Genomic DNA, 21,157 nt, shown 5'->3' with positions numbered 1-21,157 from the left:
TGATTGCCAAAGAGACAACTATGCACAAGAGACCAACATGACACAGACATTTACAACTATAGGTCACCATACGGCCTTTAACAATGAGCAAAGCCCATACCGTATAGACAGCTATATAAGGCCCTGATAGACAATGTAAAACAATTCCAAAAAGAAAACTAACTAAGCACATGGAACTAAGGAGTATGAGCAAAGACAAGTCAGCTTCCAGTGGCAATGTTGTTTCTTGACATACCCGTAGCCAGAGGGTTCAGGGATTCGGATGACCCCCCCGCCCCCTTGAAAAAAATAAGCACTGTTAAAGTCAATGTTCTGTTCGAATTGTGACTGTTAAAGTCAAGTTTGTGAGTCCAACAAACCCCCCTTGGAAATTCCTGGCTACAGGCCTGCTTGGGTTGATGGCATGTCATTGTACAGTCTGTTTCCTTGTGAGCTAGCACTTTAAAATCTGGCTCAGCTTATGGTCTAGTACAAAAATGGGTTCATATTCATTAGTTTATTCTAGTCATGATATAGTGTGTCCACTTGACCTCAAACACCAAACCATCCATCACAGATGATTCATTCATTTATACAGGTTCACTTGGGGAAAACATAATTGTAAAGAAATCAATGAACAAAAGCAACAAAGTACATGACTATAGTAATCGAATAAAACAATCAAATTCTTGATATATCTTAAGTAAATTGACAATTGTTTATTAATTACATTAAAAGTAAATTTTGATGGTGTACTATTTCATGATACATTTGAAGTGGTTATGAACAGCTAGTTAATGATTGTACAATAACATAAACTATACCTATTGTTCTGCACCAAATGTGCATTTCAACAATCAATGTCTCTTCAGTAATGCAAGGCCAAAATATAAGTGATATTTGACAGAGAGTGATGTACTGCTAGGCATTATTTGTACAAGTGATAGTAACATATATCAATGTTTCTTTTACAGAATAGCTGTCCTATATGCAGTTCACAGAAGAGGGCACCTGCTTTTAAATAGAATGAACTTTTGAATCATAATGAACTAAAATTTAAGTATATGAAGCATTGTTTTAAACATCAAAATAGCTTGAACATGCACATGAAAATAGACTAGTGTTTATACTAGACCATACTAGATATATGTATATATATTTTCAGTATTGACTCTTGTTCCAAGTATATAAGAAAATATTTTTTATTTGCTTACATGTATATAATATAATGCTTTTGCAGGCATTATATATTGTTACAAATTGAAGCCAAAAGAAATCATTTATTTATATATTACAGTAAGCTAACCTGTATTTAGTTCAGTTTCTCTACTAACTGACCATTTAAATGTGCAATTTATGATATTTGAAAAATTTGTAGCTTTATGGCCTCATAGCATGTCATTTTGTGTTCACCTCATTTAAGAATAAGAAGAATGCTTTGTTCCTTGTTTTGTTGTTTTGAACCAGTTATCTCTAAACAGTCAGAGGATGGTTTGCATCAGAATTCTATCACAGAGTCCTAAATCCCTCACCATAAGCAAATAGGGGAAAGCAAATAAGGTATTTGTTATGTTTTAATATAAATCAAAACCATAAGTTTTGTACGCTTAGATGTAAAAAAAAAGTTTCAGTTAATTCATGTAGATTATATTTGTACTGATGATTAATATATAAATTATAATGTTATTTATATTATCTCTGTTTTGTTTATGGCATGATATTGTTTATATTTTCAGTTGCCATTCTGTTCATATTTTACAATAAAATGAAATGAAACTTTATGCTTTAGTGCTGTGTTTAATTTGAATGATTTTCAAAGCCATTATTTTATAAACCTGCCAACACATTTAAAATCATAAGAGACCTCGAATTAAAAAAAATAATGCATATGTTTTTTATAACCTTATGAATAGTTCTCATTATAAAATTTATGTACATATACTTTTTTCTGAAGAAAATTCTTTAATTACTTCATGTAAAGAAGAAGTTTACTTTATTTTAATTGCTTCAAGGATGCAATTCCCCGAGATATTTGCCTTATGAAAAGTGACCTCTGTGTGACCCATCTCGTAAAAATATGGTGGTCGCAATACACATGGATTTCCTCTAAATAAACTATTATCTGATTGTATATGTCAAAAACAAGTGCTTTTTTGTTGACTGTTGACATATGGCTTCAAAACACGAACTTTAATTACCTGCCATATTTTCACAACACTGACTGAAAAAAAATGACGATTATACAAAAATTTACTGGTATGTGAAAAAAATGATAAAATTGGCCACAGAAGTTTATGATGTTTGTATGCATTGGTTCAATAATTGGAATAAAATTATTTTTCACTGGTCACTCGTTTATTATGACTTTAAGTTATATATATTTACCAGACTATGTATGTCAATGATGAGGGATTATCTAAAATTTCTCATGTTACCACTGGTCTTATGAAAAATGCAGTTCTGGTTCCATTCTGATGGTCTTTTCATTACAGAATAAAGGATCAGAGCAGGTCAAACTGAAAATAATTTGTCCAAGCATTTGGTCTTGTATGCCATACATATTAGTTTAAACATATTTATTTATAGTGGATTTGGAAACAAGTTTTGCAACTTATATTTATCCCTTTCCACTTTGCTGCCTTGTAGTGGCATTAGCCTACTCTTTTTCGAAATCTACAAGGGTGTCTTTAACGTGCAAGAGATATGGCTCTCTCTTAACAAGGGTCAGCCATTTATCATCCCCTTCCTACAGACTATAATTGTTTCATTAAGGCCATACTCGCAAATGCCATACATATTACAGAGAAAGATATAGGTGTAATTATAGGATGAAACAATTTATTGGTGTATAAACTGGACTTAATCACTGACAAACAAATAAAAGTCTGAAGTACTTTATGACATGTTTTTGAGTGACTTGGTCCAGTTTATACACCAATAAATTCCTTAAAAAATGTTAAATTTTTATACCACTGGAAAAATTGAAAAAAAATTGGTTGTATATTGGTATCACGTAGAAAGTTGGTGGGTTAAAATTGTCTATTGAAAAATGAATAATATCAAGAACTACTACTGGAAGCCCTCTCAATCAATCACATAGTATTCCGTAATATTTAAATCATATGAGAATTATTGATTTATTATTGATTGCTTGTCTGTTTGTCTGTTTGTCTGTGCAATTAACAGTCTGATTTTGTAAGTGCTCTTACATGGTCAATTCATGGCAGATTTTTATAAAACTTATATCAAAGGTTTATATCAGCAATGCCTGGTTATTTCCAAAATTAGTGCCAAAAGAGTTATGCTCCTTAGAAATCTAAATTGTATGGAAATTGCATCATTAGTGCTATCATGTGTTCAATTCTTGCCAGAAACTTATATCATAAGCATTTTCTCAGCAATGTCTTTGATACTTTAGTCAGAAAACAAGTGCTGATCAAATATTTTGAGGTTGTGCCTCTTGGAAAAACTAACTATATTGGAAAAGACATTCAATTTGCTCTGAAGCATCATTTTCTGATATATGATATTTAGGAACAATTTTAAAGAACTAAAAATAGGTGTATATTTTAGTTATTGGCCTTGATCATTAGATAGATGAAATATTAGCAGCATGGGGGACATAGGAATTATGTTCTTTTATTTCAAATTTGCAAAATTCCAAATGAAAGCAATTGTTACCCTTCAGAGCTCACAAGCACTTTGATTCTTGTTACTTTTTGTTGTTATAGACCATTTCACATACTTCAAAGAAAATGATACATTCATTATGTCAAATTTTTTTTTTATTAAAAAAGATAGGGTGATTGCAGCTGTAAAATTATTACATAACTATACAAACATATTCACAAGTCACTATGAGAGTGAATCATGATGTCACTAAAATTATGTTTCTTGTTAGAAATTCCTGTAACAAACACATTATATATACCTTTTAGTAATCAGTTTGAATATGCCGTATCTTGTGAATTATGGAAAAAAATCAGCTTCATAATAATTGAATGGAAATATCAGAACAATACAATAAAATGTCATTAAATTTTCTTTAAAAATTATTTCATGTTTTATATCCCCTTCCTGTATGCCACTAATTATTTGATATTTCTTGTGAATCATTCAATATAATGAGATGGTTATTTATACTCAACAAGAACAGGACCTAATTAATGAAAGAACTGTAATTTTGAAAAGATATCCAAGTAATAGTTTAAATAATAGACACAATACGTAGGTGTTGTAGCGTTAAAAAAGATTCTTTTAAAATAATTTACCCTGCTGGTTCTTGGTATGTTTAGTGAAGCAACGCTTATCTGTTGTATTTATTGTATTTGGTTAATAGTGAAAGGTTGGTAGTATAAAGCAAGTGCAACTGGTTTTAAATAATTTTACTTTTTCCTATCAGAATTGAATTCAACAGCTGTAATTAAAATTGTTCATATATCAATTGTAAATATAATAATGTCCTATTTAAAATTTAAAACAATATCTCTATAAAAATGTTAATGTTCTTTAAATATTACTGAGTTGCCTTTAAATCAAAAGTCAAAACATTCATATACATATATATTTTCTACAAAAAAAGTTCTTGAAGTTTTAAAGGGAGATAAGAGTTCAATGCTGACTCATTAATCATAGATATCAGATTATCTCCCATGGAATCTAATTGACATGACATATATTTTAATGAATGTCACATGTTTAATTCAAGTTGATGTCTATATTGGTAGAAATATAGAACTCATTTTAAAGGAAATGTGTTAAAACTTTAGACTTTACAACTATCAGTATATACAAATTAGAATATGATCTATTCTAATGACTTTAAAAATTGATAAATGTTAAAAAAAAGTACATTTATATAATTAAAACAACAGATGTGGAATTATAATCTGATAGGAATGTAAGTATTATTTTCTATAACACTGCACTTGCTTCATACTATCAACCTTTCACTAGCCATGAGCTTAACTGGTTTAACCAGTTGATTAGATTGGAATACAAACTGCAATTTGATAAAATATTGAAGCAATATTAATTGATACAGTGAATGGGCAAAGCTTTTATGATAAACATAGAAAAAACAAATGGACCATAGAGTAATTATTAAAGTTACTAATGGATTAAGATATTAGTTCAGACAAGAGTGTTCTACTGTATTTTAAGCTCACCTGGCCAAAAGGACCAAGTGAGCTTTTCTCATCACTTTGCGTCCGTTGTCTGTCGTTCGTCGTCCGTCGTCATTACCTTTTACAAAAATCTTCTCCTCTGAAACTACCAAGCCAAATCAAACCAAACTTGGCCATAATCATCATTGGGTTATCTAGTTTAAAAATTGTGTCTGGTGACCCAGCCAACAAACCAATATGGCCGCCATGGCTAAAAATAGAACATAGGGGTAAAATGCAGTTTTTGCCTTATGACTCGAAAACCAAAGCATTTAGAGCAAATCTGACATGGGAGGAAATTGTTTATCAGGTTGAAATCTTTGTTATGAAATTTTCAGATGAATTGGACAATGAGTTGTTGGGTTGCTGCCCCTGAATTGGTAATTTTAAGGAAATTTTGCTGTTTTTGGTTATTATCTTGAATATTATTAAAGATAGAGATAAACTGCAAACAGCAATAATGTATAGCATAGTAAGACCTAAAAATAAGTCAACATGACCAATTGATCCCCCCTTAAGGAGTTATTGCCCTTTATAGTAAATTTTTAACAATTTTCATAAAATTTGTAATTTTGACTAACATTTTCCACTGAAACTACTGGGCCCAGTTCATTACAGATAGAGATAAACAGCAAGAATGTTCAGTAAAGTAAGATGTACAAACACATCACAATCACCAAAACATAATTTTGTCATGAATCCATCTGCGTCCTTTGTTTAATATTCAAATAGACCAAGGTGAGCGACACAGGCTCTTTAGAGCCTCTAGTTCAAATATCCTCATCAATTTTTAATTCATAAATTTAAGGCAGACACATAAAACAGTTGTTGTTTTTTTTCTGTTTTAATTCTCCAAGACAAATTAGTCATCGCCGAGAATACATCTGGATTTTTCTCCGAACGTCCTCCTACACATTTCTGTGTGTTCTCTCGACGATTCCGTTGTTCATGGTTTTGCTATGTCAAAGAATTTCGATTCATCCGATGAGCACGATCGTAACGTTGTTGGTGATGATGCCCGTTTTTGCAACATGTGTTTTATATGAAAGCTGGTCAGAACGTTCTGAGGATCCTTTGCAAGTTTCTTGTTTTTGAACCTTCTATTTTACTCCATCTTTCAGTTCTTCCTGATTTGCCAACACTCTTCTAAATCATTACCGAAATTGCACTTCTTAACAATTTTTAAGCTAGGGTTTTGATGTTTGATTTTTAAAGAGAACCATACTTTGCTTGGCTTATAGCATGATGTTTTAAGCTTTGGTGTCTATTGTTGTATTTTCGGTGGCATCTTTGTTAGATATGAAATTAGAGCCAGACACCATAGCAAATACAAAATGAAAAACACAACATTTGGACCAACCTTTGACCGTATCATCCCGTATGTTACCACAGTGATTAGATAAGTAACTTTGTAAATGTACTAACGTGTTCAATCTGAAACATATGATGTTGTGACAAACGGGGTGCTTATCTTCTTACGTGTATAAAAGAACATAATAAGTATTTGGTGCCATTAAAAGGTGGACTGTATCATAAGAGAAAACAAATTTAGGTCACTGTACAGCTCACCAGAATGAGAAAAGACCATACCGCATAGTCAGCTATAAAAAGCCCCGAAATGACATGTAAAACGAGAAAATAAATGGCCCAATATATAACAAAAATAAATAAAAAATGTAACCTGGGACTATTATACATATGTCCAAGATGTAACACATCAATAAACGTCAACCACTGAATTCCAGGCTCCTGCCGACATGGGACAGGCAAATACATACATAATGTGGCGGGGTTAAACATGTTAGCGGGACCCCCGTAACCTTAGACGTCAGACGGTGACGTAACATTCTATGAATACTGTACCAATATTTTGACTATTTTATTTGTTCACGTCTGTTTAGTTCACGCATTATTGTAAATATAACGGAATTTGATGAGACTGTCAACAAAGCCAGAGGTTTAGCGCTATAAAACCAGGTTTAATCCACCATTGTCTACATTTGATTTTGCCTGCACCAAGTCAGGAATATGACAGATCTTGTCCATTCGTTTTTGATGTGTTTTGTCATTTGATTTTGCCATGTGATTTTGGACCTTCCTATTAGATTTTCCTCTGAATTCAGTATTTTTGTAATTTTACTTTTGGCTAAATTTCGAATAAAGTATATGAATATGTAAACTAGTTATATTGTGATAATTGAACGACCGAATTATTCTTTATTTACCAGTAGAATCTCAAGTGTTTTAAGTGTTTATAAGTTTAACAGGTTAACAGGCATGTTTTAAGTATGATCGATGAATAAATAATTAGTTATAACAGAATTGACAGAGTATACTCATCTATTGGAATTTACAAAAACATGGTTGCACTTTAAAAAGAATGTTTTTGAGAACTGCACTTAACGACACAACACTACAACCTGCACCATCCCATTGCAAACTCTATAGTACTGGTATATAGAGTACATATCAGTTCGTTTCTATCAGCATTAATTTATCCTTAAAATTACTATTACAAGAAAGTTACTTAACAAAAATGGAGAAAGGACGAGACATATACATTTAAAATTTGACTGCATACCGTTCTATAATGCCTTTTGACGTATTCAAAAAATTTGACACGAATGCAATGAGACAAATATCAAACTGAGTCCAAATAACGTAGATAGATTCAACTACAGACGTACTACGTCAACTCTGAGCGACAACTATAGGAAACCCATATATAGTATAGTACAAGTATCAGATACCTAGACATCACAGGCACTCGTCTCGTGAGGAAAAAAATTCCGAGACGAGTGCCTGTGCTAGACATGACAAAACATGAAACATTTGAATCAGGAAAACGACATGTTTTACGACAAAACAATAAACCCTAATATCATATATAAGAGACATAAGCACACGACAAACACCAAATTACCGACTCCTTTATGCATTGGGACATGCACATATATCATTGACACTCTGCTTCCCCCTAACCTGGGACAGTGGTGTAAACGCACTACACCAGAAAATACTGTAAAATTTAAGATGGATTGATGCACAACTAGTGAATAATATGACTCTGCCTGTCGGTCAAAAGGCGGTTTTCAGACTTATTTCCCATTAACATATATACTTAAATTAAATTTGCCACCAGACGTGAAGCAGCTGTTCATCATCATTCTCCCTTTGGATATATCTGCATTCGTTTGCATCTATTGGTTTAATGTCATTTATTGTTCGGTAGAATAATTATACATTAAAAATAATTCCGATCATGCGACAAATTATACTTGCGGATTTATAGTCATGAAGTATACCAGGTAATATTTCTTTTAAAAAAATGCTTGAAGTTGTTGTATCATTTCAAAAAAATTTGGTTCAATATATGGCATGTCCCCAATCCTTGTTCCGAAGCCTACAACTGAACGGGGTAGTTACATTGTATGTTGACTAAAGTAAATCGTAAATAAGATAATACCTATGGTGCCGTTAAGTGAGGATAAGACCTATGGTGCCGTTAAGTGAGGATGTCTCAACAGGAAGGTATAGTAGGAGAGTGACTTCCCGGATTACAACTTATATATATCTTCATATTTGGTGTGATGGAAATCACCTAGTCCAGCCGTATATAATGTTACTATATTAGGAATTAAATGTTCATTCTATTCTGCTGATTAAAATAGGTAATAAAGACCTTGTTTACAAGACAGAGCAAGGATGCTAAAAGTACGTCTACACTGTATTCATGGACAAAATGAATTGTAATATAATCTGCACAGCAGGATATTAATTTGCTACCTCTATCTTCCGTGCAATTATGTAACATGAATATGATGTATAACAAAATTAACATGACGGATATCTCCATATTAGTGCAACTTCCAAAAAAAATGTTATATCAGCATTATTGTCACGTTAATAAAAAAAAATGACAAGAAATCATCAAGGGACAAAAACAAAACCTTAATTTAAAGAAGAAGAAGAGAGTGACAGCATCATAATCACATATTTTTGATTAAAAAAATTACTGGTGTCATTCGGTTTATCGAGAGAAATGATCGTGAAAGAATGCTTAACGATGGTCAAGAATTGCTTTCAGATCGTGAAAGATCAGGTACCGGATCGTGAATGTAATTAATTGAAATTTTACTTCAAAAACTTTGAAAAATCGGTTGTATTTTTAAAACGCGGAACAAATTTGATTTCTTTCATTTGGTTAATACAATTCTCAGAAGTGGTTTATTGTATTCATCAACATTGTCAAGTGTATGGTACAATGATTTTAATGTAAACATTTAACTTTAATTAGTACTGTAAATACTTTATCATTATATCCTATTTTAACAGAATATTTTGTTTCGTGTACGTATAAATGGACCTTTTGAGTCTGAAATAAAAACTATTTTATCTTATCTTGAGTTAGTGGGAGCGCAATACTATGAATTACGTTAAATCACTATCACTGCTCATAATGGCTTCACTGATTCAAAAGAATATTGAATAGAAACGAAGAATGCATTAAAAAGACAACAGCTCAACCGAAAAGCAGAAACAAGTCTATGTCCGCCAATGAGTCATCAATGCACAAGAAAGTTCCACACCTGTTGGACCCTAAAAAATATGTATACTTGTTTTGACGCAATCCTATACTCCGAAACATACAATTGAACTTGATCAAGGCTGAACCATTATGTTTTATTATCTTTGGGTACACATAATATTTACCTTCTCATCTTAACTTTTCAAAAGATATAACCAAAAAAGTATATAACAAAAATAGCGAACTCCGAGGAAAATTATAAACGGAAAGTCCCTAAGCAGATGGCAAAATCTAAAACACAAACACATGAAACGAATGGATAACAACTGTCATATTCCTGACTTGGTACAGGCATTTTTTACTGTACAAACTGGGGGATTAAATCTGGTTTAAAAGTTAGCTAAACCTGTTACTTGTATGACAGTTGCATAAAATTCAATCATACCGACAACGATTTGTGCGCAAAACCAACAGACAAAATAGGTAAAAAACGGTATATAGTTGGGGTCTGTGGGGTGCCGCTCCCCCTCGACAGAGTGTGTTATTTTGTACATTTTACAAAACGATTCATATTTTGTTATCGGGAAACCAACTCAAGTGGGCACCTAATAGACAAGTACCATGATTACTAAGATGCTGGTCAGCGGATGGTATTATAAACTTCCAGCAGTTTTGTCTGCAACTTTGTTTAATAATTAAGGATTCGTCGGAATCGCGACCTATTGTGGTCTTCAAATCATTCGTCTATTCGAATTGAAAAAACACATTTATTGCTCAATGATGATTAAAATAATCATGATCATAACCTACCCGGTTATAATCATGATTACCCAATGGTAATTGATAAAAAAAACTATAATTTTCTAAAATGGGGAATGCACTCTGTCTGTAAATAATTCTTAACTAGACAAAATTTAAAAAATAAATAAAGTACAAATGGTATTATGTTTATACATAAATGTAACTTAATTTAGAGCATTAACCAAGTAAAAACCGATATATTATCTCCCTGTGATAGATGGACATAAATGAGACGTATTGAGACAATAATCCTTGATTGTTCATGTATTCCCGATCTTCTCCTCAACATTACAGAGACAAACATTAACCCAATAATATAGGTAGATTATTTTACAATTATAATTTAACCAGTTCTAAATTGAAACATAACTTATATACGGCTTAAATATAATGACACATTAATTTTTAATAATGAAATTTGCCGCAGGTCTCTAAACTCTTACACATGACTGAATGCAAAAATAAGAACGTCCAAGTTTAATGTTTTGAAAAAGTTTTAAAAATCAAAATTTGATCTATTTTTAGGTTGATGGGATATGGTAATGCAGTGATTTTAATAGAACATAGAAGTAAAGAGAGGAAGTCAGATGTCTAAAGAGGATTGGTTTTAATAAAGTTTAAACAGGATACTTATTAATCACCATATAATTACATTTTCTATGGCTTAATATCAACATTACTTCACCAAAGGAGCAAATATCAGCTGGTAAGTGTTTTTCTCTTCTTTTCACAACAAACTTAAATATTGCAGGTATTATAGGAACAATAGTTCTGTCTTGTATATGGTTGGTCCCAACAGTATAGGCATTAAGGGCATATGATTGGAATATCTTCAGTCCGGATAGTGTCGAGGTTATATATAGCCGTGTTAGTTCAGTCCAAGTTTACGAACTTGAGCGATTTATGATTAACCTTTTATTTGTATGCATTTAGCAGTCGTTGAACTGCATCTGAATTTTACAAAACAATATATATATATAGCATTTATATCTTCAGAGATTCAGTCGGTTAACAAATTAAAAATAGGTCTAAAATATATAAAATTTAGGTAAAAAAAGGCGAAAAATATTTTTGATTTTTAAATTGTGTTTCTCGTAAAACATAATTTGTATTGGACATGATATATCATTTCTGTAAACTTTTCCGTTTTAAAGTAAACGTATTCGGGGATCGCTGTTTTTTTCTCTCTTTCCAGTAGGCAGTAGAAATCAATAACTTCGTGACGGCATCACACATCAAAATCTATTTTTTTCGTGATTAATTCAATTATACCTTACTGTTCAAGCTCATTTCTACAGGAAAATACCACTTAAAAAATCCTAAACTCTGACCACTTATTTGTCTTTGTTTCATTCATAACCTGTCGTAATACTTTTATAAATAAATCATACACATCTAAGAAATCTAACTTTATATTTAGTTTATGAAAATAATTCAAGTCATATTTAAAACAATAAATTTCTCAGATCGGATATTTTGTATCCAAATATTATGTTTTACTGATATCTTGTTTATAGAATTTAAAACTTTTGTTTTTATCTCAAAAATCTTATATAATGAACAGGCACAATTTTTTTTTTAAAGTCTTCCTCTTCTGTTGTATAAGAATAATATTTCCTATATTTTAAGAATTTTCCCATTTTCATAGTAAGTGCTTTTAAGAAAAAATACATCATTTACTAAATTTCATCATAGAATTTTTCCACTACTTTTTTTTAATTTAAAATATTAGATAGTTTTGCAATTCGAATTCTATGCGACTGTCACACAAGTGATAGGTTTAGCTAGCTACACAACCAGGTTATGTCCATCATTTTCATCATAAAGAAATGCCTGTGCCAAATCAGGAGTAATACATTTGTTTTTCATTCGTTCACTGTATTTGAGCTTTAACGTTTGCTATTTGATATAGAATGTTTGTATTTTTTTTGGCGTTCGGTATTTTTGTTATTCTTTTTTTTTTTACTTTCATATGTGGTTTGATTATAATTCTGAATATCTTATCCAAATATTGATCCTATTGGCTTTATATATTTCTAATCTACTAAAATATTATATAGCATTTTATTTTAAATGTAAATTTGTTTATTTCGCAATCTCAATCTTTCCTTAAATGTACTTATTTTAATCTATACATAATTTTCCTTAATACTTAGCTTTGGAGATGGAAGTCTAAACATCGTAAACACAGCAATCTAGTTTTACTTTAAAATTAACTTTTTGGGTGAGTACTATGTGATATATTTTACTCCGATCAAATATGTCATTGATATATACCAACCCCCTTCTTACCCGATTTTGAAAGACCAAGCTTTTGTTTCAACTTTTAATGTTTATACCTATTACCAAAAGCAATATGTTTTCTCATATCAAAAAGTCATCTGTAAATTTTATTCAGCCTCTTTTCGTTTCACCCAATTAATAAAATAGAATAAGGTAAAGGAATCCCCGAATTTCTTAATATATTTAGTTTCATATCAAAATCCAAATTTTAAGTGAAAGTGTATATGTTTCGCTGCTTTGCACGTACATTCTATATGTTAATAGACTTGTTTCACACATTTCTAATCGACTATATCACAGGAGGCGCAAATGCTGTTTTGCTTTAAATTTAGATGCAGTTCAACGAGTTTGAAATGCATTCAAATCATCAACATGTAAAGTCTCCCAAATACATATGATTTAACGTCTATGAGATTTGAGTCGTTAATTTCTGGGTCTTTTGACACATCATTGAACAAAGCAACCCTGAGTCAAAAAGAGGGGATGACTTGTGTGACCTAAAATGATTCTAAATTTTCGTGCAAACCCCACCCATGGGATAGACTTTCCCTTTATCCACGTTCAAGTCATCAATATATGTATCAAGAGTCAGCCAAATTAATCTGACGATAACGCTTGAGGATTTCGCTTGAGGGTGTTTATTTTGACAATTTAATAAAAATCAATTAACTTTAGATGTTATTTTCCACTAGACAGTGTCGTTTAAACAATTTGATGTAATTTGAAAATTTGTTTAATTGACATCCAAATTCAAATTGGTTAATTAATGCTAAATAAAAACAAACACTTTAAGTAGATTGAGGTTTCAGATATGCCATTTTTACCATTTAACTTTGTGCAATTAACTTTAAAACGGTTTAATGTTGTAAACAACTCAGTAAAGAACCAAGGATGTTGAGGATATGGACATATGGACCTTTTGTACTTGAATTATTATCCAACTGTAATGTAAGTTACAGTCTTCGATATATGATCTATTTTATTAGTTGTTATTGACTTTGAACTAGCTGTAATGACTGCAAAATCTCTCAGAACTGTAGGTAGTGTATTTTTTGTTGCATGGATGTATAAATACTTGGCCATGTCCAGTGTGCGGTTTATTTGCTTATTTTGTTTTTGTTTTGTATTGAGCCGATCAGTCAGCCATGGCGTTGTCAGTTTATTTTCAATTTATGAGATTGACTGTCCTTCTGGTATCTTTCGCCCCTCTTTTAAGTGTTTTGAACTAATTTTATAGGTTGTTTATATATCATACGGTTACACCACTGTCTAAAGCATTTTTAACACCGTCACATTCTATAAGTGGCTTCATGTTCTCCCAAGTCAGGAGCCTGTAATTTAGTGTTATGCGTTTGTTCCAGTATTCCATATTTGTTTTTCGTTCATTGTCTTGCTCATAAATCAGGCCGCGTGTTTTCTTGTTTGAAAATTTTAAATTTGTCATTTCGTGTACCTTGTCTAGCTGACTATGCGATAGGAATTTATGTTCAACCACTGGCTCGATGCCACTGCTGGTGGAGTTTTTATTCCCCGAGGGTATCACCAGTCAGTAGTCAGCACTTCTGTGTTGAGATGAATTATCATTGATATGGTCATAATTATAAATCGACTGATAACAAGTTGGATTGAAATACTTGGGCTTTTCTACCTCAGGATTAGGTTACCTTAGCTGTATTTGGCAAAAGTTTAGGGAATTTTAGGTTCTGGTGCTCTTCAACTTCGTACTTTTTTGGCCATTTCAACGTTTTATGGTTCGAGCGTAATTGGCGAGTTTTTTAAAGACGAAACGCGCGTCTGACTAAAATTCAAAATTTAATTCCTGTTATCTATGATGCGTTTATTTACTCATTGTTAAAGGTCGTACGATTAAAAACCTAACTTTTGCATAACGGTTAACATTGCTGTTTAATTTTTAATACATTATTAGTGTTATTGAACATATTCTTATGTATTAAATGCATTAAATGTATTCGATGTGTATATTAGTTACAAATGCATCATAATAGTTGCAAAATCGGCATAGGCCATACGGTGACCTTTCGTTGTAATCTTCTATGTCGTTTGCAATCACATCACATCTTTTTGTTCTTATAAGCAACATTTACAATAATTGGAATAAAACGTAATTACGAAAATGATGAGTGACATCTTCTTTGGTTGTACGAGGGGGGTCTTGTACTGAGTCTATTTTTCCCCATACGCATATAACAACCGTTTATGCAACGTAGAACAACAAAGTTTTAATCAAACATGATTAATACCGATAATGATTTCCTGATCTATTATGTAATTGAAAAAACTAAAGAACATATCAATTAGTCTAATAAATCCGTCAACATATCACGATATTTGATTTTTTCCATGATACAGTGATATACCGGTATTTGTTTAAAATGTTGTTATAACCCTGTTTGAACTCAGTCAATTGGAACAATCTTGATAACCAATAGTAATTGTGCGTATTTCAAGCTCTGCTAAATACTTAATTTGTGTTACGTAAAACTTTAATTATGTTGATTAAACTTTCCTTATTTATATCCTTGTTGATAGTTGTCTCTTTGACAATCATATCTCATCGCTTTATGATTACGTCAAACAGACGAGGAGAAGGAAACGTTAATAGTGTTATATTGGTATTTTGTATGTTTTACTTATTTAACTTAAGTTTTTATTATGGCCATACAATTTGATTGGATAAAATAATAAAAACACGATGAATTAAAATGAAATATTTCAACTAGAGAAATTTAATGTATGTATGAACTGTTTTTTTCTAGATGTTTACTGTTATGCAAATGCTCTTTTTTTTCATTTTAGACATTTCGGTTCGTAATTACAATGAATAGTAAATCATAACTTTATCTGACAACTGTATTTCACAGTTGTTGTATTTTTTTTTGCTAATGTGATTTGTCTATATGCCCTTTTGTGCTTTTTGTTACATATTTATTTGTCTTTATAGTGAATAAGATTATACCAGTATGTTGACTGATGTACCCCTATTTTTGACATTTAAACGTATTATGACTGTTTGTTTTGTTCACAGCCTTGTCAATATAATAAAATTTGATACGACTGTCATATATAATAACATTAACGGTACCAACTTTCCTGCAACAGATGCGCATTTCGACAATACATGTCTCTTCAGTGATGCTCGTAGCCAAAATATTTGAAAACCAAAGCTTATATAAAAAATGAAGAGCTATAACCTAAAAGGTCCAAAAAGTATAGCCAAATCCATAAAAGGAATCAGAGCTATAAAGGCGACAGTAGTATACCGCTGTTCGAAATTCATATATCGATTAAGAATGAAAAAAATCCGGGTTACAAACTAAAACTGATGGAAACACATCAAATATAAGAGGAGAACTACGACACAACAGAAACACAGTATTAAAATGTAACACGCAAAGAAACGAACTATAATATAACAATGACCATTTTCTTGACTTGGTACAGGACATTTTACGAAAACAATGGTGGGTTGAACTGGTTTTGTAAGAGTGTCAGAGATGAGAAGTTCGGCTAGCTATAGAGCAGGTTTAATCAACCGTTTTCTATATAAGGAAATGCCTGTAACAAGTCAAGAATATGAAAGTTGTTATCCATTCGTTTGATGTCTTTAGGCTTTTGATTTTGCAATTTGATTAAGCTATAAGACTAAATCGGGCAACAAGATATTAGCCATATCCACTGATAATTTCAATTATATAGCTTATATAACACCCTTTACTGCCAAATTGAAAAACAAAATACATCGTCAAAAGCATAAAAGAACAAACTGGTCGCTTTAAGTCCATAAGCAGCAGAAGAGTAAAAAAATCGTACCTATCAAGATGCTTACAGTAAATTTTCAGTCGATCAAATCAAAACAAGGATTAGTTAAGAACTTGATTGAAAGCACTTAACCAGATATTGTCATAGGAACAGAAACCTGGATAGACTCTTCTGTAAAAGATAACCAAATGTTTCCACCAAATTATACCATCTACAGAAGTAATCGCTTGAAATGGGCGGGGTGCTAATATCAATAAATCATGACCATCTAAGCACACCTGTACCCGAGCTACAAACAAATTGCGAGATTGTTTGGACGAAAATCAGCCTAGCTGGCAGTAAAAAATTATATCTTGCATCCTACTATAACCCTAAAACATCAAATGAAGAAAGCATAGAAGAACTTGGGCGAAGTCTTGAAAAAGTCAATGCTACAAAGAATGCCTTCGTAATTGTTGGTGGCGACTTCAATCTTCCAGGCTGGAAATGGATAACAAGTACCCTGAAACCGGAATCAACATATCAGAAAAACCACTACAAGTCTGGCTACATTCTAGACGACAATGGACTTGTTCAACTAGTGGAGGAACCAACAAGAGGCCCTAACACACTAGATTTAGTGATTACGAACAATCCAACACGCTTCACACGCACAGCAGAGCAAACTGGGAAACCATCAAAGAAGAAATGATCCAAATCATGAAAAGATCAGAAATCTACCTTCAAATGGGAGCTCAGCAGAGGAACTATGGTTGTTGTTCAAAACCAAGCTAAACCAAAGTTTAACAAATCATATCCCGCACAAGATAGCAAACAGAAAGATAACCTACCTTGGCTAACACCCAATGTACGTAAATTAATACGCCGCCGTGACAGACTATACAAAAGACAGACAAGGTCAGCGGATCCTAAGATTACATCAAAATTCAAAGAAGCCAGGCAAAAGGTACAGAAAGAACTACGTCGTGCATATTGGAAGTACATCGAAAATATAGTAACACCTAAAAAGGAAACCAAACCACACAGCAATATGACACGTTTCTGGACTTATATTAAGCAAATGAAGACTGATAGCAGTGGTGCTGAAGAACTAATCATAACAGAAAATGGAGTGCTGAAACTTCTTACAAAAATAGATCAGGACCAGACAATCTAAAACCAAGAATACTTAAGGTTCATGTGGACCCTTTGGCTAAAATGGCCGTATTTTCACCTCAAAATTTACTCTGAGTACAAAAAAAACATGTGCATCTGTAAAAATGTTAGCATGCCCTAGATAAATAAATTTCAAATATTTTTATGTTTTAGAAAAATAAAAACTAACCAGGAATTTGCACTTCACTTTTTTTCATTCCTCCAGAAAGTGCCAAAATAAACTGAGTTGTGAAGCAGGTTTGAGAATTGAAGTGAGCGTTATTGATTGACATGGACAATAGATGGACAATAGATATCTGACAATAATTGGTGATTTAAACTTTAGACCATATCAAGCAAAACTCAACTGTTTGTTAATTTTATCATCTTCTGCAGGGACGAAAAAAAGTGCACAGCAAAATCCAGTTAAGTTATGAATTTTCTAAATCAAACAAAGCATTTGAATTCTATTTATCTAGGGCAAGCTATGCCTTAAAACTTTTTCAGATGCAGAGATTTGTCAATACGCAGAGTAAATTTTGAGGTGAAAATACGGCCATTTTAGCCAAAGGGTCCACATGAACCTTAAGAACAAGCAACCGGGATAGCCCCAATTCAAATATCATCTTTACAACATCATAAATACTGACTGGAAGAACGCCAACGTAATTATAAAAAAGAAGATGTGGTATGATTGCCAATGAGACAACTATCCACAAAAGACCAAAATGACACAAACGTTAACAATTATAGGTCACCGTACGGCCTTCAACAATGAGCAAAGCCCATACCGCATATAGTCAGCTTTAAAAGGCCCCGATAAGACAATGTAAAACGAGAAAACTAACGGTCTTATTTATGTAAAAAAATGAACGAAAAACAAATATGTAACTCATAAACAAACGACAACCACTGAATAACAGGCTCCTGACTTGGGACAGGCACATACATAAATAATGTGGCGGGGTTAAACATGTTAGCGGGATCCCAACCCTCTCCTAACCTGGGACAGTGGTATAACAGTACAACATAAGAACGAACTATAAAAATCAGTTGAAAAAGGCTTAACTCATCAGATAGACAAAAAATAAAAGTGGACGTGGCCGGGTACTTATACATCCTGACACAAAAAGACAGTGTAAGCCCAGTCATCAAGAAAGGAGAGAGATACAAAGCAGAGAATTATCGACCAATATCTCTGACATGTATCTGCTGTAAACTCATGGAACACATGATAACTAGTCCTATTATGAATAATGCAGATCTCCACAATATTATATATCCATTACAACATGGATTTCGTAGCAAAAGATCATGCGAAACCCAGTTGATTGAACTTGTGGATGACATCACCAACAACATGAGCGCAGGAAAGCAAACGGATGTTCTCATTATGGACTTTTCGAAAGCCGTTGATAAGGTGGTCGGTCGCAGTCTCCTCATAATCTGGAACACTATGGGATCCAAGGAAATGTAAATAAGTGGATCGCTAGCTTCCTGTCTTATCAAACCCAAGCAGTAGTTGTTGATGGAGAAAGTTCATCTCATATTGATGTAGAGTCAGGAGTACCCCAAGGCTCAGTACTTTGGCCGTCAATATTCCTGTTCTACATTAACGACATGCCAGATGGAGTTAAATCTACAGTCCGACTTTTTGTAGACGACACAATAGCTTACCTTACGATATCATCAGACAAAGATTCACATTATTTACAACTAGATCTGGACAAACTTGGAATATGGGAATCAAAATGGAAAATGTCATTCCACCCTGACAAATACAATGTACTCAGCATCAGCAGAAAAAACAACATAATTGCAACTTCATACAGCCTACATAGTCAAATTCTTGAATTAGTCAGCAGTGCAAAATACATAGTCTGCACATTTACATCCGAACTCAGATGGAATGACCACGTAAATAGCATATGCAAAAAGGCAAATCGAATAATTGGTTTCCTCAAAAGAAATTCGAATACCGGTATAGGATCAACTATTGTGAAGGATAATGCCTATACACATTGATACGTCCAATTGTAGAATATGCCAGTCCAGTATGGGATCCATACCTTAAGACAGAGACTAACAGACTTGAGATGGTACAAAGAAAAGGAGCTCGCTACGTATCTAACACACATCATAACCACTCCAGCGTTAACTTGATGCTACAACATCTGAAATGGAAATCCTTAGAACAAAGAAGGAAAGAAGCGAGACTCACAATGCCATACAAAATAGAAAACAACAAAGTGGCCATGTCAAAGGAAGGTCTTCTGATACCACCAAAAGGAATGACACGAAACATGCATAATAAATCCTTCCAAGTACCATCAGCATCCTGTGATTACCGAAAACACTCATTCTTCCAAAGAACCATCCGGGATTGGAACGCTATTCCTCCTGGAGTCGTATCAGCACCGTCAGTCCATGCATTTAACGCCTCGATGACAAAGCTTGATTAAATTTTAAAATTTTTTGGGGGAGGGGGTGGTGCAATATGCGCACCAAACCATGGCAGTAATATCAGTCCGTTGATTGTGGTCATTACATGACAGAAGCTACTTATTCTGAACCTTTCAAAAATCGTATTTTAATAATTTTTGAAGGAGAGACACAAAAAGATGTTGTCATTTAGAGAGCAACCCGACCTGCAAAAACATTAATACGTCTGGTTTAATCTAAATTAAGTTGGTAACGAGGGAAACAACTGACATAATGAAACGACGAAGTGACAAACCCAATCACTAGATGGGATACTAAAGATCTGGAACCACTGTGGCATTTCAAAATTTCAAGCTATACAAATTTTAGAAGTTTTGATAAGTTGTTAGGAAACGATCAAAGATCTGACCTCAGGACTATTTTGTCATAATATTTAAAATTCTACAGATAGAGCTTAAATAATAGTAGTCTCTTTGTCCAGTGGGAGTTTCCTGTCCTTCATCCCTTTCAAACCACTTTGAAGGCTCTTTCATTTTTTTTTAATAGTTAATTTCTTCTCGTCCTTAAAATTCAGGAAATATTACCCAGTGTACGACAAGATAGAATCAATCAATCAATCGAATGCTTTATCTACCACAAAACAGTATATGGTATTATCATGGTCACATATAGTCGCAGAAGTAAAAAATAAAACAGAAGAATTCAGCGTGTATAGTTAATTATGATTTCTAAATTTTAGAACAATATCAATTATCGGACTAATTTCAGATACGTTCATCATAACCTTAGCAAAATGTTTTCAATTTGTTTTTTTTGGTGTTTTTAATCTATAAGCAGATGATTCATAATATATGCCAGACTGATGAATTTAAGATAAAATAAAATCAATTATAATTATATAATATACTGTAAATTATTCACATGACTATATTTGCATATAACCGTTATATAAAACTGCATTTAATTTAACATATAATTGGATAGTTTTCAAATCATTATCCTGGCAATTGTATTACGTACTTTTAATATACCACTACCATACAAA

General features: G+C 32.6%; 2 protein-coding genes across 3 annotated transcripts in view; both read left to right on the top strand.

The window, feature by feature from the left end:
* Positions 1 to 1,776, top strand: part of LOC134704808 (vacuolar protein sorting-associated protein 41 homolog) — a gene marked incomplete at its 5' end in the record, with an annotated part of 39,586 nt that extends 37,810 nt beyond the window's left edge. The window contains one exon of the mRNA XM_063563590.1: positions 954 to 1,776. Coding sequence (XP_063419660.1) covers positions 954 to 1,004 — 51 coding nt within the window. The remainder of the gene's footprint in view (positions 1 to 953) is intronic.
* Positions 1,777 to 10,724: 8,948 nt separating this feature from the next.
* The window catches only part of LOC134706377 (calcitonin gene-related peptide type 1 receptor-like), a 43,299-nt gene continuing 32,866 nt past the window's right edge, over positions 10,725 to 21,157 (top strand). The window contains exons 1-2 of one of the 2 annotated variants that reach the window (XM_063565267.1): positions 10,725 to 10,793; positions 10,999 to 11,179. The gene's annotated coding sequence lies outside the window, so the exon portion shown is untranslated. Of the gene's footprint in view, positions 10,794 to 10,998; positions 11,180 to 15,305; positions 15,397 to 21,157 lie in introns of those variants that run through there. The other variant, XM_063565268.1, reaches the window with a different exon arrangement.

Source organism: Mytilus trossulus, chromosome 2 (assembly GCF_036588685.1).
Source record: "Mytilus trossulus isolate FHL-02 chromosome 2, PNRI_Mtr1.1.1.hap1, whole genome shotgun sequence".
NCBI classification, from domain to species: domain Eukaryota; kingdom Metazoa; phylum Mollusca; class Bivalvia; order Mytilida; family Mytilidae; genus Mytilus; species Mytilus trossulus.
The sequence above is the reverse complement of the archived record's forward strand: the minus strand, read 5'-3'. Positions and strand labels throughout refer to the sequence as shown.